Source organism: Takifugu rubripes, chromosome 3, assembly GCF_901000725.2.
Source record: "Takifugu rubripes chromosome 3, fTakRub1.2, whole genome shotgun sequence".
NCBI classification, from domain to species: Eukaryota; Metazoa; Chordata; class Actinopteri; order Tetraodontiformes; family Tetraodontidae; genus Takifugu; species Takifugu rubripes.
The window spans coordinates 8427326-8450199 of record NC_042287.1 but is presented as its reverse complement, the minus strand read 5'-3'; the positions used below and the strand labels follow the sequence as shown (position 1 = coordinate 8450199).

At 41.5% G+C, this 22874-nt stretch overlaps 1 protein-coding gene across 15 annotated transcripts in view; it reads left to right on the top strand.

Moving 5' to 3' along the window:
* Positions 1-22874, top strand: part of kif1b (kinesin family member 1B) — a 41451-nt gene that overhangs the window by 9646 nt on the left and 8931 nt on the right. For 2 of the 15 annotated variants that reach the window (XM_029833351.1, XM_029833355.1), the window contains exons 3-35: positions 1228-1304; positions 1405-1584; positions 1692-1760; positions 2050-2228; positions 2767-2878; positions 2988-3065; positions 3157-3222; positions 3376-3393; positions 3701-3776; positions 3971-4049; positions 4132-4274; positions 4490-4531; positions 6148-6359; positions 7014-7093; positions 7520-7595; positions 8700-8779; positions 9389-9495; positions 9624-9707; positions 9800-9980; positions 10070-10142; positions 16595-16700; positions 16794-16811; positions 17650-17798; positions 17975-18153; positions 18276-18413; positions 19154-19405; positions 20815-20933; positions 21177-21262; positions 21420-21549; positions 21770-21920; positions 22068-22158; positions 22245-22363; positions 22491-22546. In XM_029833351.1, the coding sequence (XP_029689211.1) occupies positions 1228-1304; positions 1405-1584; positions 1692-1760; positions 2050-2228; positions 2767-2878; positions 2988-3065; positions 3157-3222; positions 3376-3393; positions 3701-3776; positions 3971-4049; positions 4132-4274; positions 4490-4531; positions 6148-6359; positions 7014-7093; positions 7520-7595; positions 8700-8779; positions 9389-9495; positions 9624-9707; positions 9800-9980; positions 10070-10142; positions 16595-16700; positions 16794-16811; positions 17650-17798; positions 17975-18153; positions 18276-18413; positions 19154-19405; positions 20815-20933; positions 21177-21262; positions 21420-21549; positions 21770-21920; positions 22068-22158; positions 22245-22363; positions 22491-22546 (3606 nt within the window). The remainder of the gene's footprint in view (positions 1-1227; positions 1305-1404; positions 1585-1691; positions 1761-2049; positions 2229-2766; positions 2879-2987; positions 3066-3156; positions 3223-3375; positions 3394-3700; positions 3777-3970; positions 4050-4131; positions 4275-4489; positions 4532-6147; positions 6360-7013; positions 7094-7519; positions 7596-8699; positions 8780-9388; positions 9496-9623; positions 9708-9799; positions 9981-10069; positions 10143-16594; positions 16701-16793; positions 16812-17649; positions 17799-17974; positions 18154-18275; positions 18414-19153; positions 19406-20814; positions 20934-21176; positions 21263-21419; positions 21550-21769; positions 21921-22067; positions 22159-22244; positions 22364-22490; positions 22547-22874) is intronic. The other 13 variants (XM_029833352.1, XM_029833357.1, XM_029833365.1 and 10 more) reach the window with 11 other exon arrangements.

The window sequence follows — 22874 nt, the reverse complement described above, 5'->3', positions numbered from 1 at the left end:
ACATGGCACTGTCTCATCTGTCTGTGTTTTTTTTGTGACACTGGATTTGGCTGGCTGTGTATCAGACTGTCCCTTCATTAATAGCTGCTGTAGATTGTTCCAGGAAAGGGGCGTAGGGGCACCGGTAACCTAAATCCCACTTCATTTCTTCATGCGCAGGATCCAATTTCCCTTTGGAGGCAGGTCAGAGGTGAAATTTGGCTTTATTTAGCCACCTGTCTTGCTATATCCTTTTCCAGTGCCCAATATGGAACCCTCTGTAAGGCCTGTGCACCTTAACCTACCTGCAGGTTCCACACAGATGCATTAGTTTTACCTCTACATAGTAGGCCCCCTCAGTTAAAGTGCATTTTGTGCTGCTACCATCAGCACATTACCCATGAAGCAGTTGGTGCTCTGTTTTCTGAGGACGTGCTGTGCTTTTCTGCCAGCATGTGACCTGTGGAGGGCGATATGCAATCCCTGTCTCTCCACATCTCCTGAATTATTGATGTGTGCTGCAATCCTCTGAACACATAAGGCACTCTCCCTGAAACATCTTAATGCAAAAACCCTCTTAAGCACCTTCATGCCAGACTTCGCCCTATAAATTTCCTTTTTTAGTAAAGCACATTAAATACTTTGAGTCGTGTGGGAGATTTTCTTAGATGTAAAATGTTCGAAACGTGCTGGTTTTCACTACGCTCATGATTTTGTTCCTGCTGTAGCACTGTTTTGTTGTGAAGGCCAAACCGTTTATTAACCAGACTCTCCTTTATCTTCACCTCTCCAGTAAACTGCACTGACCCAAGGAGCGTTTAGTCAATAAAAGTCCAGTTTGTCAGCATATTTAAAGAGTGTTTCAAGTGGAAATATCTGCAGTGACCAAGGCTGGAGGAGAGGCTGAGGAGATCTTTTGTGCGCTATCGCTGTCACATTTCCAGGACACTGTGGAAAGCATGGACAGTCGTCCCACGGGGACAGTCGTCCCACGGGGACAGGCTTGCATGGCTGGGATGGCATGCCAGACATGGCTGCAGATTCTTATTCATTAAGAAATGTCTGTGGCCAGTGACCACAGGGGAAGGCTGGCTAGAGTGGAGATATTTAGTCATCAAAGCTTGCGCAGATACAGTTGTGCAGCATAAGAAGAGATGGATTTAAAATTACATGTCATGTTTTTGTGCACTGATGTTCATGTTTCCAGTTGATTGAGACACTTAAACAATTGTTTCTCTTCTCTCGCAGCTATTGCCAACCCCAAAGCCCCAAAGGAGCCAGCAAAGAACTTCAGTTTTGATTATTCCTACTGGTCACACACAACGGTGCGTCTCAGCATTGTCTTTGTTCCATCATCCAATGTAATGACAAGTAGAAAGGATCTGCAATCGTCTCATTCGATGAATTCATCTCTCTTGGCAACAGACGGAAGACCCCAACTTTGCATCTCAGAACCGGGTGTATAATGACATCGGCAAAGAGATGCTGCAACACGCTTTCGAGGGCTACAACGTCTGCATCTTTGCTTATGGACAGACAGGAGCAGGCAAATCGTATACTATGATGGGGAAGCAGGAGGAGGGGCAGGAAGGAATCATTCCCATGGTTTGTTCAATAACTCGTAGAATCCAATAACATTCCCCTTCCTTCTCTCTTTCACCCCTTCACATACTGGTAGCTACTGCTAATCACCTTCCTGCTCTGCTTCTCAGCTCTGTGAAGATCTATTTGAGAAGATCAATGGGGAGACCAACAAAGAAGGGCTCTCCTACTCAGTTGAGGTGAGCATCATCTGTCATCCTGGTTGTTATTGTGTATCAAACGGTAGTTGTGGGCTCAGCCATTTTATTATTATATTCTTAAGGAACTTCAGTCTTAAAGAAATAATAAGCTTCTAATAATAATAAAAATGGGTTAGAAATTGAATTTTGAAATAAAATAAATTTACACCATTACATTTTAAGAGGAGCACAAAATGCGACTTTTTTGCAACATTGTAGTGCTTTTCATTTATTTAAATTTGCCTCCTCCTGACGGTGTAATGTATATTCATTTTACTGTCATTTCCAGGTCAGTTATATGGAGATCTACTGTGAGCGAGTAAGAGATTTGCTCAACCCCAAGAACAAAGGGAACCTGCGGGTACGAGAGCACCCTCTGATGGGCCCCTATGTGGAGGACCTGTCCAAGCTCGCTGTCACCTCTTACACAGATATCGCTGACCTCATGGATGCAGGCAACAAGGCCAGGTGAGTCAAGCCCTGGGATCATGTGATCACGCAAAGATCATTAGGAGAATCGGGGGACGACTGACATGCCAGAATGAGGTCATTAATCAATACAATCGACAATAAGATATTGGCTTAAAGTCAGAAAGTGCTCTTACTGCACAGATAAAGACAACTTAATCCGTAGCAGCAAGTTTAGGCTGGGCTAAAACCTAAAGAACTCATTAAAATAAGTGGGTCTGCTGCATGCATGTGTCATGAGACCTCCTCTTGGGAGGAGAGAGCCTGCCTCAGTCTTCCTGCTGAGTCAGAAGGCTTATTTCTAGAACATGGCGTGAACAGCCAGTATCTCCCCCGAGACGTTCCCTCTGACCACATCATGTGTCTGCTGTGCTCAGGTTATTAAATACCCCGTATACATAAAGCAATACTCTCACCATAATACACATAAACCCAGTAACAATAGCTCCATACGTATGACCAAGCCCATTGACTTCAATAATAAACGCAGCAGCTGCCTCCAAGTTGTGCTATTTCCTAACTTTATTCCACCCTCCAGAACTGTGGCTGCCACCAACATGAACGAGACCAGCAGCAGGTCCCACGCCGTTTTCACAATCGTCTTCACGCAGAAAAAACACGACAGCGAAACAGACCTTTCTACAGAAAAGGTCAGAAGATGCTCGAAGCATATTCATTATATATTTAGTTTTGCTGACTGAATTATTAACATATAAGTTATTCTAGATGCCCCTAAAATACATTTGCATCCATCTACAGGTCAGTAAAATTAGTCTGGTAGACTTGGCTGGAAGTGAACGAGCAGATTCCACTGGAGCTAAAGGTACCAGGCTAAAGGTAAGAACCGTTTTAGCACATGCAGACCACATTAATAATCCCTGAACCATGTTAGCATGATGGCTCATCAATATTGTTCTTTTGAATGCAGGAGGGAGCAAACATCAACAAATCTCTCACCACTTTAGGAAAAGTCATCTCAGCTTTGGCGGAGGTGGTACGTGTTTGTGTCTTTCTCTGGTCCTTCCTTTTCCTCCTTTTTTCCTCTACAACTTAACCCCTCTTCTAAAGGCACTACTGTTTGTAGACAAGCATGCTGTAATGTCTGCCCTTCTGTTTTCTCTTTCCCCTATAATGCCTGCTTATACAGGATAACTCTACCAACAAGGTAAACCCTTTGACAGCCCAGCCCCTAACCTTTGACTCCCCCCTCTCAGGTCCTTTGCCCTGTTTTTAGTATTAAAGTTCATCGTCAGCATTGATGGTTTTGAAAGCAAACTATTCAGTTGTAGTGTCGTAACCATGGCCAATCAAATCAGACCTTTGTTCATTTTACTTGAGCTTCTATCATAAAAGCTGTTTGTGATGTGACGTCAGACTGTTTGCTAGATCCCCGATTATTAAAATCTTTGACGTCAATGGTCTTTCTTTCCACATCAGTTGACAGTTTTTTTATTGTTTTGCTTCACTTGAAGAGCAAGAAAAAGAAGAAGACTGACTTCATCCCATACAGAGACTCTGTTCTGACATGGCTACTGAGAGAAAATCTGGGTAGGAGAACAGAAGAAAAAAAATGAATTATTTTGGAGTTATTTTCATTCGTGGTTATAAAATTGCTACCATAAATTAAATGAATCTAACATTCGTCATGCAATATATACAGTGGTACAGAACATTAGTGTGTGGTAACAATGATCTTTTAGCTAACTGAGGCACATGATTTGCTTTTTTTTACATTGTAACAGGTGGAAATTCGAGAACAGCCATGGTAGCGGCCCTCAGTCCAGCTGATGTCAACTATGATGAGACTCTCAGCACACTCCGGTATGAGCATTGTTCGGAGCTTTAAATATCTGAAAACAACTATGTTGATTTTTATTATTTATTTTTTTAAATGTTTTTTTAGGTATGCTGACCGAGCAAAGAACATCAAATGCAATGCTGTTATTAATGAGGATCCCAACAACAAGCTGGTGCGGGACTTGAAGGACGAGGTGTCTCGTCTGAAGGAACTGCTTCGTGCCCAGGGCCTGGGAGACATCCTGGATAGTGAGTTTAATGCTGGCTCAGCAGGTCATAATCGGTTGCAGTGTACTCACAAATGTCTGTTTCCCAAATGGCATGTCACGGAATTCATTCCATTGTGTTTCTTTCTAACTTCATTATCTTTCTCATCAGTTTACTAAGAAAAATCTATAAATTTTTCCTCTCATTCTACTGTTGCTGACCTCTGACCCTTTTCATCTCTTCCTGCTTCCCCTTAGTTGATCCTATGGGGGATGATTACCCAGGAAGTGGAATCAAATGTGTGTATATGTGTGCTAGTAGTGACTCATTTCTATTGGCTCTGCTAAAATGAGCTTACATTGCTTATCTCGAGTGATCAGCTTTTATAGTATGTCTGCCATTAGCTTTGCATGTCTTTGCTGGAGAGCTAAACGCTTAAGTCAACAGTTTTCTGAATATGTAAAGCTTATGCAAGCGTGCTGCTATGCTAAGTTTAGCATGCCATTAGATTAGTATGCTTGGTGCTTGTGTTTGCCACTTTTTAGACTGACGGGGTTGAGGCAGCTGTATGTGCAGTATCACATGTTCATTTTGGAACATCCGTTCTTAGAAAAATAGTTTTTTCATTCTCAATGCTTCTACATTATTGTCTTGAGTACCAGAGCATTTCTTTCTGCTTCATGTTTTTATCATTAATTATCTGCCACAGGTGACAATTCTCTAAGCCTTAGAACGGTCTGCAAACGGAAAGGTGCCACTTTTCAAATTTAAAGGCAAATTAGAATAGTGCTTAGATGTATGTAGACATTTGTTTTTTATTGAGTGGTTAGTTCCCTGTCTAGTATTACCAAAAATTCAAAGCGCTTTCCTCCCTGCTGTATGTATGCTGTAGTTTTTAGCATAAATACTAGTTGCACACATCTGCCAGCTCATCGCGGGTATTGTCAAAGGTAGTTTATATATTTTTGGAGGAGGGTTTTTCTTAACAGTCATGTAATAGACATGTTTTAGTAATAGGTGTTTCTCATAGTTCGGCAGGTTTTAAGAGCCAAATTAAAATGTGCAACTGACTGAATTGGATGAATCATTATGTATAGTTTGTTGCAAGAAATCAACTTTATTTACTGTTACTAATGCAGTAGACTCAGATTCAGCAGCTGCAGCACAACCAGTGCAGTGAATTTAACAAGCAAAATCAGGTTTTGTTTGAGGGTATAAACTTGGTTTTCAGGTTATGGTTGGATTTGATTATTGTTGTGATATGGGTTAGAGCTAGGCATATTCAGGTGTGATGTTTAAGGTTGAGGTAAAGGGCTGGGGGATGTAATGTCTCAAAATTCCTCAGAAAGATCAACACAAAGGTGTGTTTGTGTGACTGAGTGTGTCTGCTGAAACATACTACTCAATTGCAGCTTGAACTTTGGCAGCATGTCATCAACTCTCATCTGTTCTCCCACTGGGGCTACTAGCTCTCTCAATCCCCCTCTCATCCTGTATTTGATATGCTAAGAGCAGTTTTCATCTAGTAATTCATAACTGAAGCTACAAGGTAGGGGATCAGGGTTGCTCAGAATTAATTCCCCTGCACTGAAATTCTTACCCACTTGTAACCAGTGGGGAAGCTCTACATGCTGAAATGTTGCAGGGTTGCACGGCTGGTGCAAACATCAGCTATCTGCAATGAAAACTGCTCCTCAGCATTCATCATCGTACCGGGATGTTTGTCTTAACCCTGCAACCTACAATGTGTTTTTACATTAGTCTTCTCTCCCTGTTGTCTCTCCACACCCTTTTCTCTCCCTTCCTCCAATTTGACATTTGGTTCTTCCATTTCATGTGATTTTATTCTTCCATCCATCTTCTTTGTGTGTCGTATCCTTCCCCTCTCCCTCTCTTTCTCCTGCCGTTGGCTTAGATCTCAAAGACTTTCAGAACAATAAGAATAGATACTTGATAGCTTCAGAGAACCAACGCCCTGGCCATTTCTCCACAGCACCTCTTGGTTCCTTGACAGCCTCTCCATCTTCTGGCTCACTGTCCAGCCAGGTGGGCTTGCAGTCAGTCACCAGCATCCAGGAGCGCATCATGTCTACGCCAGGAGGAGAGGAAGCTATTGAAAGACTCAAGGTAGGGATTGTCAGTGTGCACCCAAAGCCCAGAGCTGTCAGCCCGCTGGAGTCCTCAAGTCAGCCTTTATCTGGAAGCACTCACTGGAGACGGTGAAAAACCTAAAGCTCAGCTTGTGCGGCTAAGATGGCCAAATGTTTTGCTGTACAAAACCACATTTTCACATGTAAGACTATAAATATAAACTATCACATTAGCAAGTAATATCTCTCCCAATTGCTGTAGACCTCTCACGCTGTTGATAAAGGACCACATAGCCATAGCAAGCCCTTATGAGCTGCAGTTTCCGTGGTAACCATGGTGGCCAGTCTATCATCCAGTGACGTCAAGCACCTACGCACATACAGAGGAAATGGTCTCCTACAAGCTTGGACAGTGATACTCATGAGAATTACATTCTTTATTCGATAAAGCTGTTTTGGCTAACAAAAGTGTCTGTTCGTTATCTCCTGACATAACAAAACCTTCGGCATTATTCTCTTTATACAGACACACTTTTTCAACAGCTTCACAAATTGACTTACAAACAGGATATAAAAGTGACCACTGGATCATTGTCAGTAGCACTTTTGAAAGAAATCCCCTGCTGGTCTTTTCATTATTATGGAGCTGCAAACACTGTTGTGATGTTAACCTCACACTTCTGGTGCTCAGGAATCCGAAAAGATCATCGCTGAGCTCAATGAAACTTGGGAAGAGAAACTGCGAAAGACGGAGGCCATTCGCATGGAGAGGTCAGTAGAAGTGGAACCATGCCGTTTCCTTTCCATCTCCACCTGCCAGTGTTTTAAAATGTAGATCTTAAATCTCCTTCCAGGCCTCCTTCAGTCAGCCTCACCTGTTTGACCACTTTATCACAGCTCAGTCTGTCTCTTCCTCCCCTGTGCTGTCTGCCTGCCTCACACCACCTGTCTGTCTCACTTCCTGTGAACCCATTCTGTCTCTTCCTCTTGTCTTTCCTGTCATCGCACTCTGCTGCACAAATGATGCTCTGGCACAGTTTCTCCCCATTGTTCAGTCATCTGTTTCTGCAGATGTCAAATGTGTTACTCCATTCATTCTCCTCGCTGCTCATCCCTACCCTGCCACAGATGGTTATGTCTGTCTCCAAGATACTGGTATAAAACATTTTTCTGTCTTATTTTCCCCCTTCACCACAGGGAGGCCTTACTGGCTGAGATGGGTGTGGCAATTCGTGAAGATGGAGGCACTTTAGGTGTCTTCTCACCTAAAAAGGTACAATAAACAGATGTTAAGAACAGCTGGTTTTCTATGGTTGGGGATGTCCTATTCTCACTTTCTATCTTCAGTTTTAGCATCTTGTTGTTTTATACAAACCTTCCTTGTATTTTTCACCTTTTCACTTCCATCTTTCTGCTTTTCTTTTCGTCTTTCACATCCTTTTTTCCTTGCAGCTTAGTCATGAAATGACATTTGATGAGCAGTTTGATCAGTTTGCCAACAAGGTTTGTTTAGCTGAAGTAGTTGACTCCTTAGATGTGACCCCATAACTGAGCTGAGTGAGGTGGTTCCTCCTGTCTATTTCTGGTGAACAGTTTACCTGTAACTATAACAGTTACAAGCCACTGTAAACATTTTCTGACTGTTTAGTGAATATTTGCTGGAATTCTTAAATTAATTTGTTGTATTTAGATTTGACAAGTGATTCTGCATTTAAGCTTCTTTGAAGTCGATGCATGAATATTATTCTTGGCTTTATGGGGATTATTCAAACGTTCCTTTAGCTGCTTAGACCTATTAGTGCTGAATTTCATGAATTCATTAAATTTTATGGGACAACACTGGATGTTCCCTTTACTCCCCTAAGCATCCCAGTGTCCTCTGGATAGTCTCATAAAAGCCAGTAGATCTGCTGTTTTGACTGTACATAGAAAGAGAATTGTTGTTTTGTTTTTTTAACCAAACTGATGATGCACTGCTTATCACAAGATCATCGAAGGTCACGCATTCCTCTCTTCAAAAACAGTTTTTCTCTTAGGCGTGCTTTGACCCCCTTCCCCTGCTTCGTTTATTCTTTCAGTTTTGTTTATATCCATTTGTTTTGCATTCATTTATTTCTTTTCTTTCACTCTCTGCTGCGCCGCGGGTTAGCATTTCGTTGAGAAGCCTTGTGATCTGTATACAGACTTTAACGGGGTGTTTTCCCCTAAAAAGGTTGGTGGATTTAGGCCCATCTGCTAGTATATTTAGTGGTGTTTCTGTTAGACGTGACAGGTGTTGGCTCTGTCTGAATGTGACCACCTCTGTCCCATTTTACCACAATTTTGTACCCGGTATTGACAAAAAGAAGCTTGATTACTGGTCTACCTTTTTCTGTAGACTCCACACCTGGTTAACCTGAATGAGGATCCTCTAATGTCAGAGTGTCTGCTCTACTACATAAAAGACGGAATTACAAGGTAAAATGAATGTGCACTGTAGAATCCTGACTTTTGGCACGAGAGAATGGAAACACTGTTTCGCATTTTGCAGCTAGGAAGCCAGCAGGGTAGCTTTGAGCAGCACTTGGGGTAGCAAACTTTTTCAAACAACATATCCACTGTATCTACGCTCAAAACACCGCAAATCAAGATGGGCCTCGCGTGCCTTTTAGGACATATGGTACATGCATACGTGCATATACTTGCCCGTATAGAGGAGTTTATTACGTCTCATGAAATCAACAATAATAATACTCTATAAATTATCGGTAAAAAGTATCGTTATGGGCAGATATCCAAATTTAGGTATTGGTATCGGAAGTGAAAAAATGTGAATCAATGCATAATACCTATTCATGCGTTGTCTGAAATTTGCTAGTGAACCCAGGAGTTTTCTTAGGTGGCCTTTCTGATTGTGTTACCTGTGACACATAATAGGAGGGTAATAAAAAAAAAAAACAGCAGAGAGAAGCAAATGAGCCACTTTTCCTTTAGAAAGTGATGGGCCGATTTTAATTTGTCACTGCTTGTTATCAAATGGCTGCCAGTGAGAGATTAGTGTTGTCAAATGTGACCTGTTGTCTTCAGGGTTGGTCAAGCTGATGCTGAGAGACGACAGGACATTGTTTTAAGTGGTGCTCACATCAGAGAGGAGCACTGCATCTTCCGCAGTGAGAGGAATGCCAACGGAGATGGTGAGACAGCATTTATGAGACTGATTGCTTATGTTGGCAACTGTGAATGGAAAAAGCCTCAGAATTCCTTTTTGTCATTGGTTTAGTTTTAAGTTTTGCACAAATAAACTTAAAATTCATCTTCTCAGTTGTTGTCCTGCTGGTGCCCTGCGAGGGGTCGGAGACCTATGTTAATGGCAAACGTGTTGAAGACGCAATCCAGCTTCGTTCAGGTACGTTTGTGTCCAAATTTGATTGTTAATAATCTCTAAATGCCCTTTTTGTGTCATCTCGATGCTGTTGCTAAAATACTATTACCTTCCAGGTAACCGGATCATTATGGGGAAGAACCACGTGTTCCGGTTCAACCACCCAGAACAGGCCAGAGCTGAAAGGGAGAAGACGCCCTCTGCTGAAACTCCCATGGAGCCGGTGGATTGGACCTTTGCTCAGAGAGAACTTTTGGAGAAGCAGGGAATTGACATGAAACAGGAGATGGAGAAACGGTTAGCAGTTGTGTTTATGCAATTTTCGTTTTATACATTTGTCATTCTTCGGTCTTAATTGATCTTTTGTATTTCCCTGATTCGCGCAGGCTCACTGAAATGGAAATTCTGTACAAAAAAGAAAAAGAAGAAGCAGACCAACTCCTGGAACAGCAGCGACTGGTAAGTTCAGTTATACTGCTCTTTCATTAGAATTTTCTCATCGGAACGTGACGTAGAATAGTTAGGACTAACCTCAGATTTGGTTTATTGGATTAAATCTAACCTTTGGTAGTTGAGTTAATCAGAATGTGATAACTGGGGTACCTTTGTGTGAAATGCAAATGTAAAACAGGATAATCAATGGAAACATAACTTAGATTAAGATATAATGATTCTTCCATGATCAATTACAAATGGCACTATGGATTTTGTGAGATTAAGGCTTCATCTACACTAATCCAAACAAAATTCAAGGCCATGAAGATAGACGTTTGAAGGTGTCGCCCACTGGATGGTGACAGGATAAACGCTTAAAACTGATCAAGTAAAACACGTTGTGACTGGCTGTTAGAAGTTATGACAGTTATGACTTCAGCCTTTCATTGATTCATCTTGTGTTTGTAATGTGACCCAAGTCCTAGATGAGAACAAATTTCCACTTCAGTTTAGAAAAAACAAGGAGTTTCATGGACTGCTGGCACAGTTACAGTTACATACTTAGTTATACAACATCATGAACATTTTATTCCACACAGTTTTTGTTTAAAACTGTAATAATGTGGATGTAGCCTTAAATCTTACTAGTTCCGAGTCTACTTAATCTTGGATACTTTTGGGTTGTGTGGGTCTAAGATTTTCAACTCGCCGCATGTCTGTTCTTCCTGCATGGCTGTTTGTCTGGGTTTGGACAAATGAGATTTTATTTGCCTCTCTGCCTAAATTATAACAGATTTTCTCTAGTATTTTTATTGATTGAGAACTAGTTTGTAAAGCTTTCCCCTTTTTCAAATCCCTGTTTTCACTGTTCTTATGTCTTCTGTAGTGGATCTGAATCTTGCAAAACAGCAACATATTGCTATTTTTAACATTATAATACTAATTATATATATGCCATAAGTTGTTCTTGAAATATATCACCTTGTATTTACTATTGTGATGCTGCTTTTGCATGGTTCATGTTAATAGCATGTTTTCTTAACTCCCTTGGTACTGGTTCTGGACTAAGATGCAGTGTTTGACATTAAGCTGGTCAAAGTTTTGAAGTGGCTGTTGATTTGCTTTGATTAGATTTCTATTCTAGTTTCTTGCTCTGTTTTGACCCGAGTTTAATCTCCTCAATGCAGTTGCTGACATGTTCAATGCATTGTGATAACAAAAGAATCCTGCTGTAGTTTTTGAGACAATGACAATGTGGTTTCTCATTGACTTCTAGCCTCAACATGGCAAATGTACAGCACACTGAGGGCATGGCTCGGCAACAGTTTTCACTGCTTACGGTTGAATCAGTGGATCAGACACACGATGATGGTTTTATTTGCTGTGTTTCCAGCTCCCAACAGCCAAAGATGCAACACCATACACAAGATCTGAATTAACTAGCAAATGGTTGTGATCTGTAATGTACTTTTTGGAAAAAGAATGAGAAACTGCATTTTTCCAACTAACATATTTCTTGTAGTGGATTAACACTCACTTCTGCCTCTCCTCTACTGGCTTTCTGAACAACTGGCACAACACACTGTCTTCTAACTCACGGCTAATATTAAAGTCACTCAGACCTTCTGGACAAAAAGGGGAAATCTCCAAAATCCATCTACCTACATGCATGCAACTGTAGCATGCGTTGGGATCGGCAATGAAATCCCAAAATTTTCCATTAAGAAGAGGAATATAACAAATATTACAGATGAGCTCCAATCAGCCACTACCCTCTATTGATATTTTTGCCTCTAATCATGATATTCATGCTTTGCCTTTATCCTTTAATATCAATATGCAACATTGGGAAACAAGATTAAAACAATATTCATATCTGCAACGCCATTTTGTTGAAGGAAAATTACGAATGACAAACTGACAGGAAAGTCAATGGAAGCCACTATTTGATTTTCATTTGTTTATGTATCTTAATTTTTAACTGAATTCTGTGAATGTGTATTTCTAAAAGCTGCATGTGGCCATACATCGTACACTAAAGATGTATGCAAAATATGGAAATTATGGCAGTGATACAGGTCTTTGTTCAATCAATATTTTGCAATATTCTGTTGATGCAGAAGTATTTATTCTGAATTGACTGCTCATAGCTGAAGATCCCATGTTGCATATTCATATCTCCATTCATTCTTCCTCAAGCCATCCTTTCATCTTCTCTTTGATTTCCCATTTTAATTTCTTCCTTTTTTGGGAACCATTTTGGTTTTGTTTCCTTCTGTTGTTTTAAGGACGGAGACTCTGATAGTGGTGATGACTCTGATAAGAGGTCTTGCGAAGAGAGCTGGAGACTCATCACCTCCTTGAGGGAAAAACTGCCCCCAAGCAAGCTACAAACCATTGTGAGAAAGTGTGGATTACCCAGCAGTGGCAAGAGAAGAGAGCCTGTGAAGATGTACCAGATCCCCCAGCGACGTCGCATCACCAAGGACTCCAAATGGGTGACCATCTCTGACCTGAAGATTCAGGCAGTAAAAGAAATATGCTACGAAGTCGCACTTAACGATTTCCGCCACACGCGGCAGGAGATTGAGGCTCTGGCCATTGTGAAGATGAAGGAACTCTGCGCAAGCTATACTAAGAAAGACCCTAATGAGCGGGACTCTTGGAGAGCAGTAGCTCGAGATGTTTGGGACACTGTTGGGGTTGGCGATGAGCGCATCGAGGACGTCATCACCAACGGGTCTCGACCAGGCGGGATCGTCATGGATGAGCTGAAGGTGCACATTGATAAACTTGAAGACATCCTGCACGAGGTGAAAAAACAGAATAATATGAAAGATGAGGAGATACGTGCTCTTAGAACCAAGATGGTCAAAATGGAAAAGGTTCTGCCACTCATCACCCCAGAGGGGCACGAAAATCCTCCTAATGTGAGCACATCTCCGAGCTCCACCCTAAATCCAAGTCCCGTAGAAGGAAAACCTCCTGTGCCCGTAAAGCCTGAGGGAGAGACTGGAGAGTCACAAATAGGCCAAAGTGCAGAAGATGATACAACCTTGAAACGAGGCAACCAAATGCGCTGGATGCGTCAGGAGCAGCTACGCCTCAAAAACCTTCAGCAGCAAGAGATCACCAAGCAGCTTCGTCGGAATACTGGACCTCACCGCTTCATACCTCCAGAAGACCGCAAGCTGCGCTTCCCTTTCAAGAGCAACCCTAAACATCGCAACTCCTGGAGCCCCGGCACTCACATCATAATTACTGATGAGCAGGTCATTGAGTTAAAGGTGCCTAAAGAAGCTGTAGCTGAAGAAGAGGCAGAAAGCTGCCCACCTCAAGAGGGAGGGACCTCCAGAGATCAAGTGGCGGCTTCCATCGTTCAGATCACTCCCCCATTACCAAACCCACCAGTCCAGCACAGGAGCAAAGACTTGGAGCAAGGCCCAAGTCAGGGTCACAGACATAACTATAGAAACAACCCACATCAGTCACCCCAGGAACGAGGCCGTAGCAACTCTTTTAATCTCCGCCAGCGGCCAATGGGCTCCACAGAGTCCCTGCAGCAGTCTGAGAGCAACAGAAGGCATACGCAGAGTTTTTATTATCCTCGCTACCATCAGAATCCACCTGCACACCCTCTGCTACATCATCCACAACAACCTTACCACTACAGTGGCATGATGTATGCCGATGGTAGATTCAATGGCTTCCAGTATCACCATCCCACCGAACATGCTAACCATCCAGTCCACTTCCAGGCGCCACCAAGAATGCGCAGGCAAATGTCTGCGCCTAATCTAAAAGCCAGCAGGGAGACGACAGTCTAAGTGGGACTTGAACTACTTTAGTATAATTTAAGTAGGCAAAAACACATTACAGATCACAACAGGTCTCAGTCATGAGTCCAACTGCTAAGACCGGACCATTGCACTCCATCAGTGTGTCGTGGGTCGTTTCAAAAGTATCGTCTTTATTCTAAACTGTTGCCTTGTGTGCACGGCCATCACAAGTGTTGGGACAGCTGTAGCTAACCAATGATTCATGGATACGTGTTTTTAGCGAGCCCACTCTGTTTATTTGAGGCATTTGTGTCGGATCAGCAACCGTGCTTTAATTTGTCAAAACTATTTTCATGGTTAACTTTGAGTTGACGTCATGTGTTATGTTGGTTCATCGTGAATGTTTTCCTATATTTTGTGTTTTTTGTATCTCAATCTTTAGATGGAGGGAGCTATTTGCAGTTTGACGTTTTGCATTTAACTAAAAGCATTTTTTCACACCAGTGGCCGAGATCTGGAATCAGAAGCCCATTGGGATAAAATATGAGAATTTGATGCATCATTTAGTGGGATAGCTGCCTGGAAAAGTGGTCAAAAATGGTGCCTCTGCGCACTAATTATATTAATTTTCTTCACGTTTTACTTTCCTTTTACTTTCATTCTTACACAATTTTAAAGCAGTAGTTGTAATTTACTGAATTATTTCGATTCTTGCTATGACACTTGTTTTTTGCATTTGATTTTGATTTCATTTATCTTAAATATATAACTGTCCCCAACATTTCACTGTTTTGCACATTTTGAATTCCCAGCTACGTTAATTTGAGAGTTAATTCGCTTACAGTCTACATAAAGATGTGTTGTTTCAACAAAATATTACTACTTATTGTCTGAGCAGGACAATTGGTTTTAATGAAATTACTTTATTTCTCATTCGTCAGTAATTGCTGAGTTTGCCATTTTTTGTATCGATACTCATATTCAAACATTTTGGAGGGTGGACATTGATTTGAAGTGTTTTCATTATTGTTGTATTGGACAACAATCCACACTGAAGATTGTTAGAGTGCCTAATTTGTATCCACATCAAATGCAGCATCAATCACTAATATGACCTTGGTCATTCTATCCGAGTGACAGATGAATGTTATTGTTTATTTGAATTAGTTTCCTCTGTGCCTCTAAATTCAAAAGAATTCAGCTTTTCAACCCTGAGTGACCATCAGCTGTGTTGGAAGAGACTTTTGAGAAGTCTTCAAAACTAAAAGTTGGAGTAATCTTTTACACTACCTATTTTACAGTATCTATATTCTGCCTTATTATTCTGTAATGGAAAAAACCAAATGATGTTGCATATGCAAGTCTAGTCTCTCTGTGCCTCACCTCTGACTATCCTTGCACGTGCTGCCTGATATTTCTTTATGCCTAATAAATGCTGCGTTAACAATTGTTACATATGCACTGGTGGTGCTGCTGGCGAGAGTATGCAACCTCTAAAGGACAATGTGCAGTGCGCACATTCATGTCAGTGTTTATTCTCAGTTAAAACTATTTCAGTGTCCTACACGTGCTTTTTGAATTTGTCGTATAAAGTGCCTCGTCGTGTCTGAACATAATGATGCTGCTGAAGCAACTGTGCATATTTCCAGAAAGGTGTTTCAGGCTTTATTATATATACATGTACACACACGCACATGCACACACTCTCACTATAGTGAATCCATGTACTGCTGGTGGTTTATTTTAAGTATAGGTACGACTTAAATAAAACGACCTGCTCCTCAGAATGCTGTTAATTATAGGAAGTTTTATATATGTGTGTGTGAATGATGGTTGTCAATAAACCAGCAACATTCTAGAAATTTTACTGCAGTTTTATTTACTCCTACGACTTTGCAAAAATGTCCTTATAGCTTGAGCTGACTGTACTCCACTTTCTGTAGTTTGTGTATATTACCAGTAAGCTTGTGTCATTAACTCGACCTCAAGCATTAAATTTAGCCCGTCACAGCTCAACCTTATCAATTATTCATGTTTTAAAGTGCTGCTGGTGTTCACGCCCAACGTGTTGGCCATTTTTGTGTTGAAGATTAGAATCTTCCTTAGATGAACTTGTCGGTGCTTTAGATTTGGACAGTTCAGCCTTCGTCCTGTTGGTAGGAATTCAGCAGGCGTGGAGGTTAATGCCAGATGAAAGAGCTGCATTGTCTTCCCAGAAGACACAGAACAAGCAGGATGAGGTCATCGAGACCACAGCAGTACTGCGCTGATGATGATGATGATGATGGCGCCCCTCATTGGATTACAGTTGACTCAGCCTCAACCAGCACCGCTCCTCTTCCTCTCCAGCCACATCCCACTGACTACTTGATAATATTTCTTTCCTTATTTTAGGTTTTGTTCTGTGATTGTGTATAACAAAAATGTGATTTTTTTTTTTTTTTTTTTTTTTTTTCAATATAATTAACATTTTGTCCCATTTTTACCCAAGGTAGGTTCAACAAACAGAACTCCTCTTTAGTCATTTGGAATCAGACAGTTTAATGAGAAAAACCTTTGTTCTTCTCTTCTTTTGTGCCTAAACTTGTATGATTTTTCCTGACAAGGTGAAATGTGGTGCAGATGGCGAGCAGAGCTCCTTGGTTGCAGCAGCTGATGGTCAGTTGTCCTCGTTGTCTCCCGTTTGTTGGTGTCCAGGTGTACGAGAGCAAATTGCAGGAACTGCAGAAACAAGTGGAGACTATATCTCTGGTGGCCGAGACGCCCGATGAAGAGGAGTTATATGAGGAGGAGAAAGAGGAAGGTATGTCCTCTACATCACCAGATATTTCTTTATTCCCATTAGACATCTGATAACATGTACGGTACATGCTTTGTCCTTCACTTCTCTGTCCAGAGCCCAAACAGCTGTCATGTGCGTAAAATACCTACAGTTTTATACAATAATGTAAAGTAGTCCTAATTACTCATTGACATAAATATACTAACTATAGTTAACAAGTAATATGTCTAATTCTGTTCACATAACATCCTACTAATGCACAAAATGTGGCGTGGAACATCCATACCTGCACTTTTACATGGTTAAGCTCTCCAACCAAAAGTTCCAAAGCCTTTGTAATCAAATAAATCAGGTTACTTTCCAGAGTCACTGGTTCCTATCAATTTTAGTCCAAATTTAAGAGAACGTTTTTTTTTTAATTTAAGAAAAAAAAAATCACTTGGCTCTTTAAACTTCACCCATCTGCTCCCTTCTACAGTGACGGAAGGGGTTACTTTGCTTTACAGATAAATACAGTGAAGGAGCTGAAGGAAGTGGGGCCTTGTCTTAAAAAGTCATAAAATGCCCCTGAAATGCTCTGGTGGTTTCATCTGTATGTCTGTGAGCTGCAATATTCAAATTAGACTTTAAATGCTGCCATTTAAACCATAATTTTAGATTAAATACGCAGGGGATTTCTGCACTCGTGTTTGCTAATGATCATAATCTATCTCACTCTCCTGTGAGTCATTTATGACGTTTAAAACCTTTAAATGTATTCCATTGCACTACAACTCTGTGTGCTTCTGGAACTTTAGATTTTGATGCAGCCATTGACTCAAAGTAGTAGGATAAAAGGTTAACCAGGAATTCCAGGCATGGCGGAGTGTTTGGGGTCAAACCTCTGAAATGGCTCACAGTGGTTTTACTGTGAGTGCTTTCACAGTGCGCAAATGTTGAGGTTTTAACATCCCATCATTTACCTCTGCAGTTCCATGGACTCTGCATGAGTTTGAGTTGGCTCAGTGGGCCTTCAGGAAGTGGAGATACCATCAGTTCACCTCCCTCCGTGATCAGCTGTGGGGCAACGCTGTCTACTTAAAGGAAGCCAATGCCATTAGTGTAGAGCTCAAGAAAAAGGTAAAATACTGTTAAATATTGTTAATCAATTCTGTGTGTTATCATTTAAGATATTGGAAAGGTGGCCAATAAATCAAGGGTTGTACTGGTTTATTTGACCCAGAGCCACGCTTGAAAACACAGGTGGCTCCAGAGTCATTTGTTTATCTAATCTCAACTGCGTCTTCCATTTCCAGGTTCAGTTCCAGTTTGTCCTCCTGACAGAGACCTTGTACTCACCACTGCCCCCTGAGTTGGCATCACAAGAGCCTGAAAAAGAGCGTGACTCCAGGCCTTTCCCCCGCACTGTGGTAGCTGTGGAGGTTCAGGATCTAAAAAATGGAGCCACTCACCACTGGTCACTGGATAAACTCAAGTAATGACCTAAAGCTAGGAGTTTATCTCATTTGTGTTGCATTTGTTTGTAACCATTCTGGACATGTGCTTCTTCCTGTTTTGCTTTTTATCAATGCTGATGCTTTCTCCCATCATTTGAAGGCAACGGTTGGAGAAGATGAGAGAGATGTATGACCGTGCTGGAGAAATGGCGTCCACCAACCAGGAGGAGGGAGAAGGACCTCTGACAGGAAACGACCCGTTTTATGACCGCTTCCATTGGTTTAAGCTGGTGGGAAGGTTCGTATCATAATCACAGAGACAAGTCTCCATCTTGCTGTTCCAATTTACTAATGATAGAGGTTGCTGCTTCTTGTTTGTCAGGTTTGGGTTTTTTTAGTAATAATTTGACACTGTTTCCATTAAGCAACTTGGAATCAATTTTTTCATCAAATAAAACGTGTTTTGTTGATTCACTTTCATCCTCAATTTTGTTTTAAAAGTCATTGTCATCTTGTTTTATCCCTTATGTTCCATATTTTCTGTTCCCAAACATTTTATGTTGTAATGTTCTTTTTTATTTTCTTCAATGGTGTTTTTACTTCAGTTTTCATTAGTGTCCATTTGTCTGTTTTTACTTTTTAATCCATTTTTCCCATTGTGTTATTTTTTTATGTTGCTGTTTTCATCTTTTTAATGCTGTTGCTTCATTTAAAAGTTCTGAACAGCACAGCAGATTTGGATGAAAAGAAAACTTGTAACATTATGCGCTTTATCCTCTTTAGTACATTAGATTCCTGTGTTAATCCTATTACAGTTACGTTCCATTTTGCCTTGTAATAGTTTCCATAAACTGCCTTGACACATTTTTGATACTTGCTCCTTACAAAATTAATCCTCCTCATATTCTGTATATAAATCCTATTTAGTTCTATGTTCATTTTAAGAGTGTAATATTCTTCTCTGCTGCAGTTGCCTGTTTAACTGTTCTGCTACCCCACCTGTCCTTCATTTGTGTACCCACACAATCATCCCCTCAGCTCCCCAATCTTCCACGGTTGTGTCAATGAGCACTTGGCCGACCGCACGCCCTCCCCCACATTTTCCACCACCGACTCGGAGATCACTGAGATGGCAGACGAGCGTCAGAGCGAGATGTCCGATTTAATCGACGACGAGGCATTCGTGGACGACACCAGCTCGGACGCCGGCACGGAGGAGGGCTCCGACATCTTCAGCGATGGCCAGGACCCGTTCTACGACCGCTCCCCCTGGTTCATCCTGGTGGGAAGGTTGGTGACCAGCAGTGCTGACCTCACATCACCTGCACACAGGCTGGGACGGTGCTCTGGGGTGGATGCTGGCTTGGTTTAATGTGGAATGCAGCGTCCCATAAAGCAAAGGAGGCTGTGGAACATGAAAACATGTTTCTTCACCGTTTACATCTCTGCTTACCAGAAGATACATTGATTAATACCGTATTGGGTTTAGCTGTATTTTGATAAGATGCAAGGGAATGCTTTAAACATAAGATTATTAACTCATCAGTGAAGCTTTCCCCTTAGTGGAAAAATAAAAATGTTTCAGAAGCAGATCATGCATTCATTAGCATTAACATGATTAGTCCGTACCTCTGTGCCCACAGGCGTTCTTTGTGTGATTTTAATTTAGAACCCACTTTCTAAAAATTGAAAAGCCAACATCTTTTTCTCCTCACATCCTCCCAGCATGATGTCTCCTCTCCAGTCACCACCACTGCTCTGGATGTATTAACTCATCTGTGTTTGACATACCAGTACATATATTTTCTGTCGAAGTTTTTTTTTTTTAAACATATTTTTGTTTAAAGCTGTGACCTTGTTTTTAACATTGCTTTTGAAATGTACCATATGTAAATTCACTCGGTAGTTGTTGACCATCATGATTGTTTTTGTTTAAAATCCTCATCCGGATGAAACCATAGGCTGCAGCGGGGGTCGACATTTTGACACACATGCTGAGGCCGTTTTGTTTCATGGCTGTGAACATCACAGCTCACTCAAAACCGGCGTGTGCTTTAGAATGAGGCAGCAGATCGATGCGGGCTAGAAGCCGACCAGACTCTCAAACGACTCGGCTCCCTTCGTCACAGTGACTTCAGAGATTTTACGGCTTGATCTCCCCCCTCCACCTTGTCCTTGAGCCTGTGAGGGGGAGGGGGGGGGGGCGCAGACAGAGAAGGCAGTCACCAGAGGTGCAGCAAAACAAGCCAAGATTTATATAAACAAAATGTTAGCGACAGGCTAACATCATCATAACTCACTGCAATAAACTGGATATTACTGCTGCATCCCTGGAGACCTGCCGTCTCCTTGCATTTCCCCACAGTTCAAAAATAAAGTGATGGTTTAACATGCTGCTGCATTCTGTACCCTGGAGCATGCTTGAATTTATGTTTTTGTCCTTTTTTTTCCCTCTTTTCATAACAAATGTGACTAATTTGTTTTGACCGTTTGTCATTATAGTGATTAATATATCCTAATCACACATTTGTTCCCTTTATAGTATGTATGTCTACAAGCGTTTTCAGTAGACATCAGATTTATTCTCTGTAGATAAATACATCAGATGGGATGTGTCATGTTTCAGAAATTCCAAAAAAGTCGGTCAACTCTGCACTATCCCCTGATTTTCACTCTCCTCCTTTTTCTTTTACTCGCAGAGCTTTTGTGTACCTGAGTAACCTGCTATACTCTGTTCCACTGGTGCACCGTGTTGCCATAGTAACAGAGAAGGGCGAGGTGCGTGGTTTCCTGCGGGTGGGAGTCCAGGCTATAGCTGGTGAGTAATTAATGAGATTCCGTGATGAGCAAGACTGTTGGGTTCACACGACGCCCTCCTGTGTGCAGCAAACCCTTCATTTAAGGCTTTCTCGCTGTGATAATGAATGATGATTTCCGTCTCCATCCTATGTGTTTATGATGCAGATTCAAATATACAACTAATTTACAGTAAAATTTCCTTTTGTTCTTTTAAGGCATTTTAACTGTTTGATCTGATCTGAGAAACATTTGCTCTTTGTAGCTGATGAGGAGGCTCCAGACTACGGTTCAGGAGTTAGACAGTCAGGAACTGCCAAGATCTCTTTTGATGACGAATACTTTAAAAAGGTAAGCTCAAAGGCAGATAAAAAGCTGCTTTATGGTCTTAAATATTTGTGTGTGCCTGTGAAACAGAGAGAAAACACGTTGAGGGGAACTGTTTTTTGGGATTTTCCTGTTTCATTTAAGTTGTGTTTATTGTTGTGTCTTCTTGTCTTCCAATCAGAACGAGTTTCCCTCTACTGTCATGACCCGCTCTGGTATGTCCTTGGAAGAGCTGCGCATTGTTGAGGGTCAGGGTCAAAGTTCGGAGGTCATCACACCTTCAGAGGAGCTCAATCGAATCAATGACATTGGTACGGCTGCAGACTTTCCTCTTTCAAGTAAATTTTGATCTTCTTTCTCAAAAGGAAAAATATACTTGGCACGTGGTCCTGTTGAAGGTTATGAGGGAGTGTGCAGAATCTTCCCTGCAGCTTTAACAATTCTTATACAGATTATAAAAAGAACAGTCACCAGTCACTTTCAATGCATCACACCACAGTTCCTCCTAACACCCCCTCTGTGACTCCGTAGACCTCAAACTGGGCAACATCGCAGACACCAAACTGAGCCGTGACGGTCTGGCAGGTCAGTTGGAAGTTGGAAGCATCTTTACTTTCCGTGTCACTGTGCTGCAGGCTAGCGGTGTCCAACCTGAGTACGCAGACATCTTCTGTCAGTTCAAGTAAGTCAACATTCCTCAGAAAGAGAATATAGAAATGGCAGCCACCAGACAATTAAAGTTGAATTAAAGAGTTTTGTTGAAATTGATGCCAGTCCTGATTAAATCCTTCGTCAGAAAATAAAAACAAAGTCTTTTCTTTGTTGTCAGTTTCCTACATCGACACGATGAAGCTTTTTCCACTGAGCCGTTGAAGAACTCAGGGAAAGGAGCTCCCCTGGGCTTTTACCACGTCCAGAATGTGAGTGTAAACCCAAACACAAAGAAGCTGTACTTTAATAACAACAGTTTTAACCAGCTCTTCGTGCTGTCGTGTTGTCGGAGCAGATTTCTGTTGAGGTCACGGAGTCCTTCATCGAGTACATCAAGAGTAAGCCCATTGTGTTTGAAGTGTTTGGACACTACCAGCAGCACCCGCTGCACCTTCATGGCCAGGAGCTCATCAGGTCTGTGGGGTTAATAAGAAAATGCCTCATGTTTTCTCATGTTTCTTATGCTGTAATAATTCATATTTCTTACACCCAAGAGGTGAGAAATTTCTTTTTGATTGCAACTGTATCTATTTTTTCACAGTCCTCCAACACAGTCGAGGAAATACTATCCTATTCCAATGCCTCTGTCTAAACCAGGTAGGGATTTTCACCTTATCAACAGTGCTTCCATCTTCATTTCAGTGTCTCTGCCTTTTATTTGCATCCCTCATCTGCTGATTCATTTTTTGCAATTGCTTTGTTTTGTTATTTATCCTTTTAACATCTTTTCCCACCATATGTAATCCTCTTACTCAACTCTGCCTTCACTTTAATGCTTTTCCATCCTTTCTTTATATTGCTGCGAAACTGTGCACTTGAAAACACAGACCACGCCCGTAAGATAGAGTTGGTCCGCTACCTTATGAGCAACTATGTGCACGGCAAAGTTCTGGACACACTGTCTGAGCATGCCAACGCCCTGGCC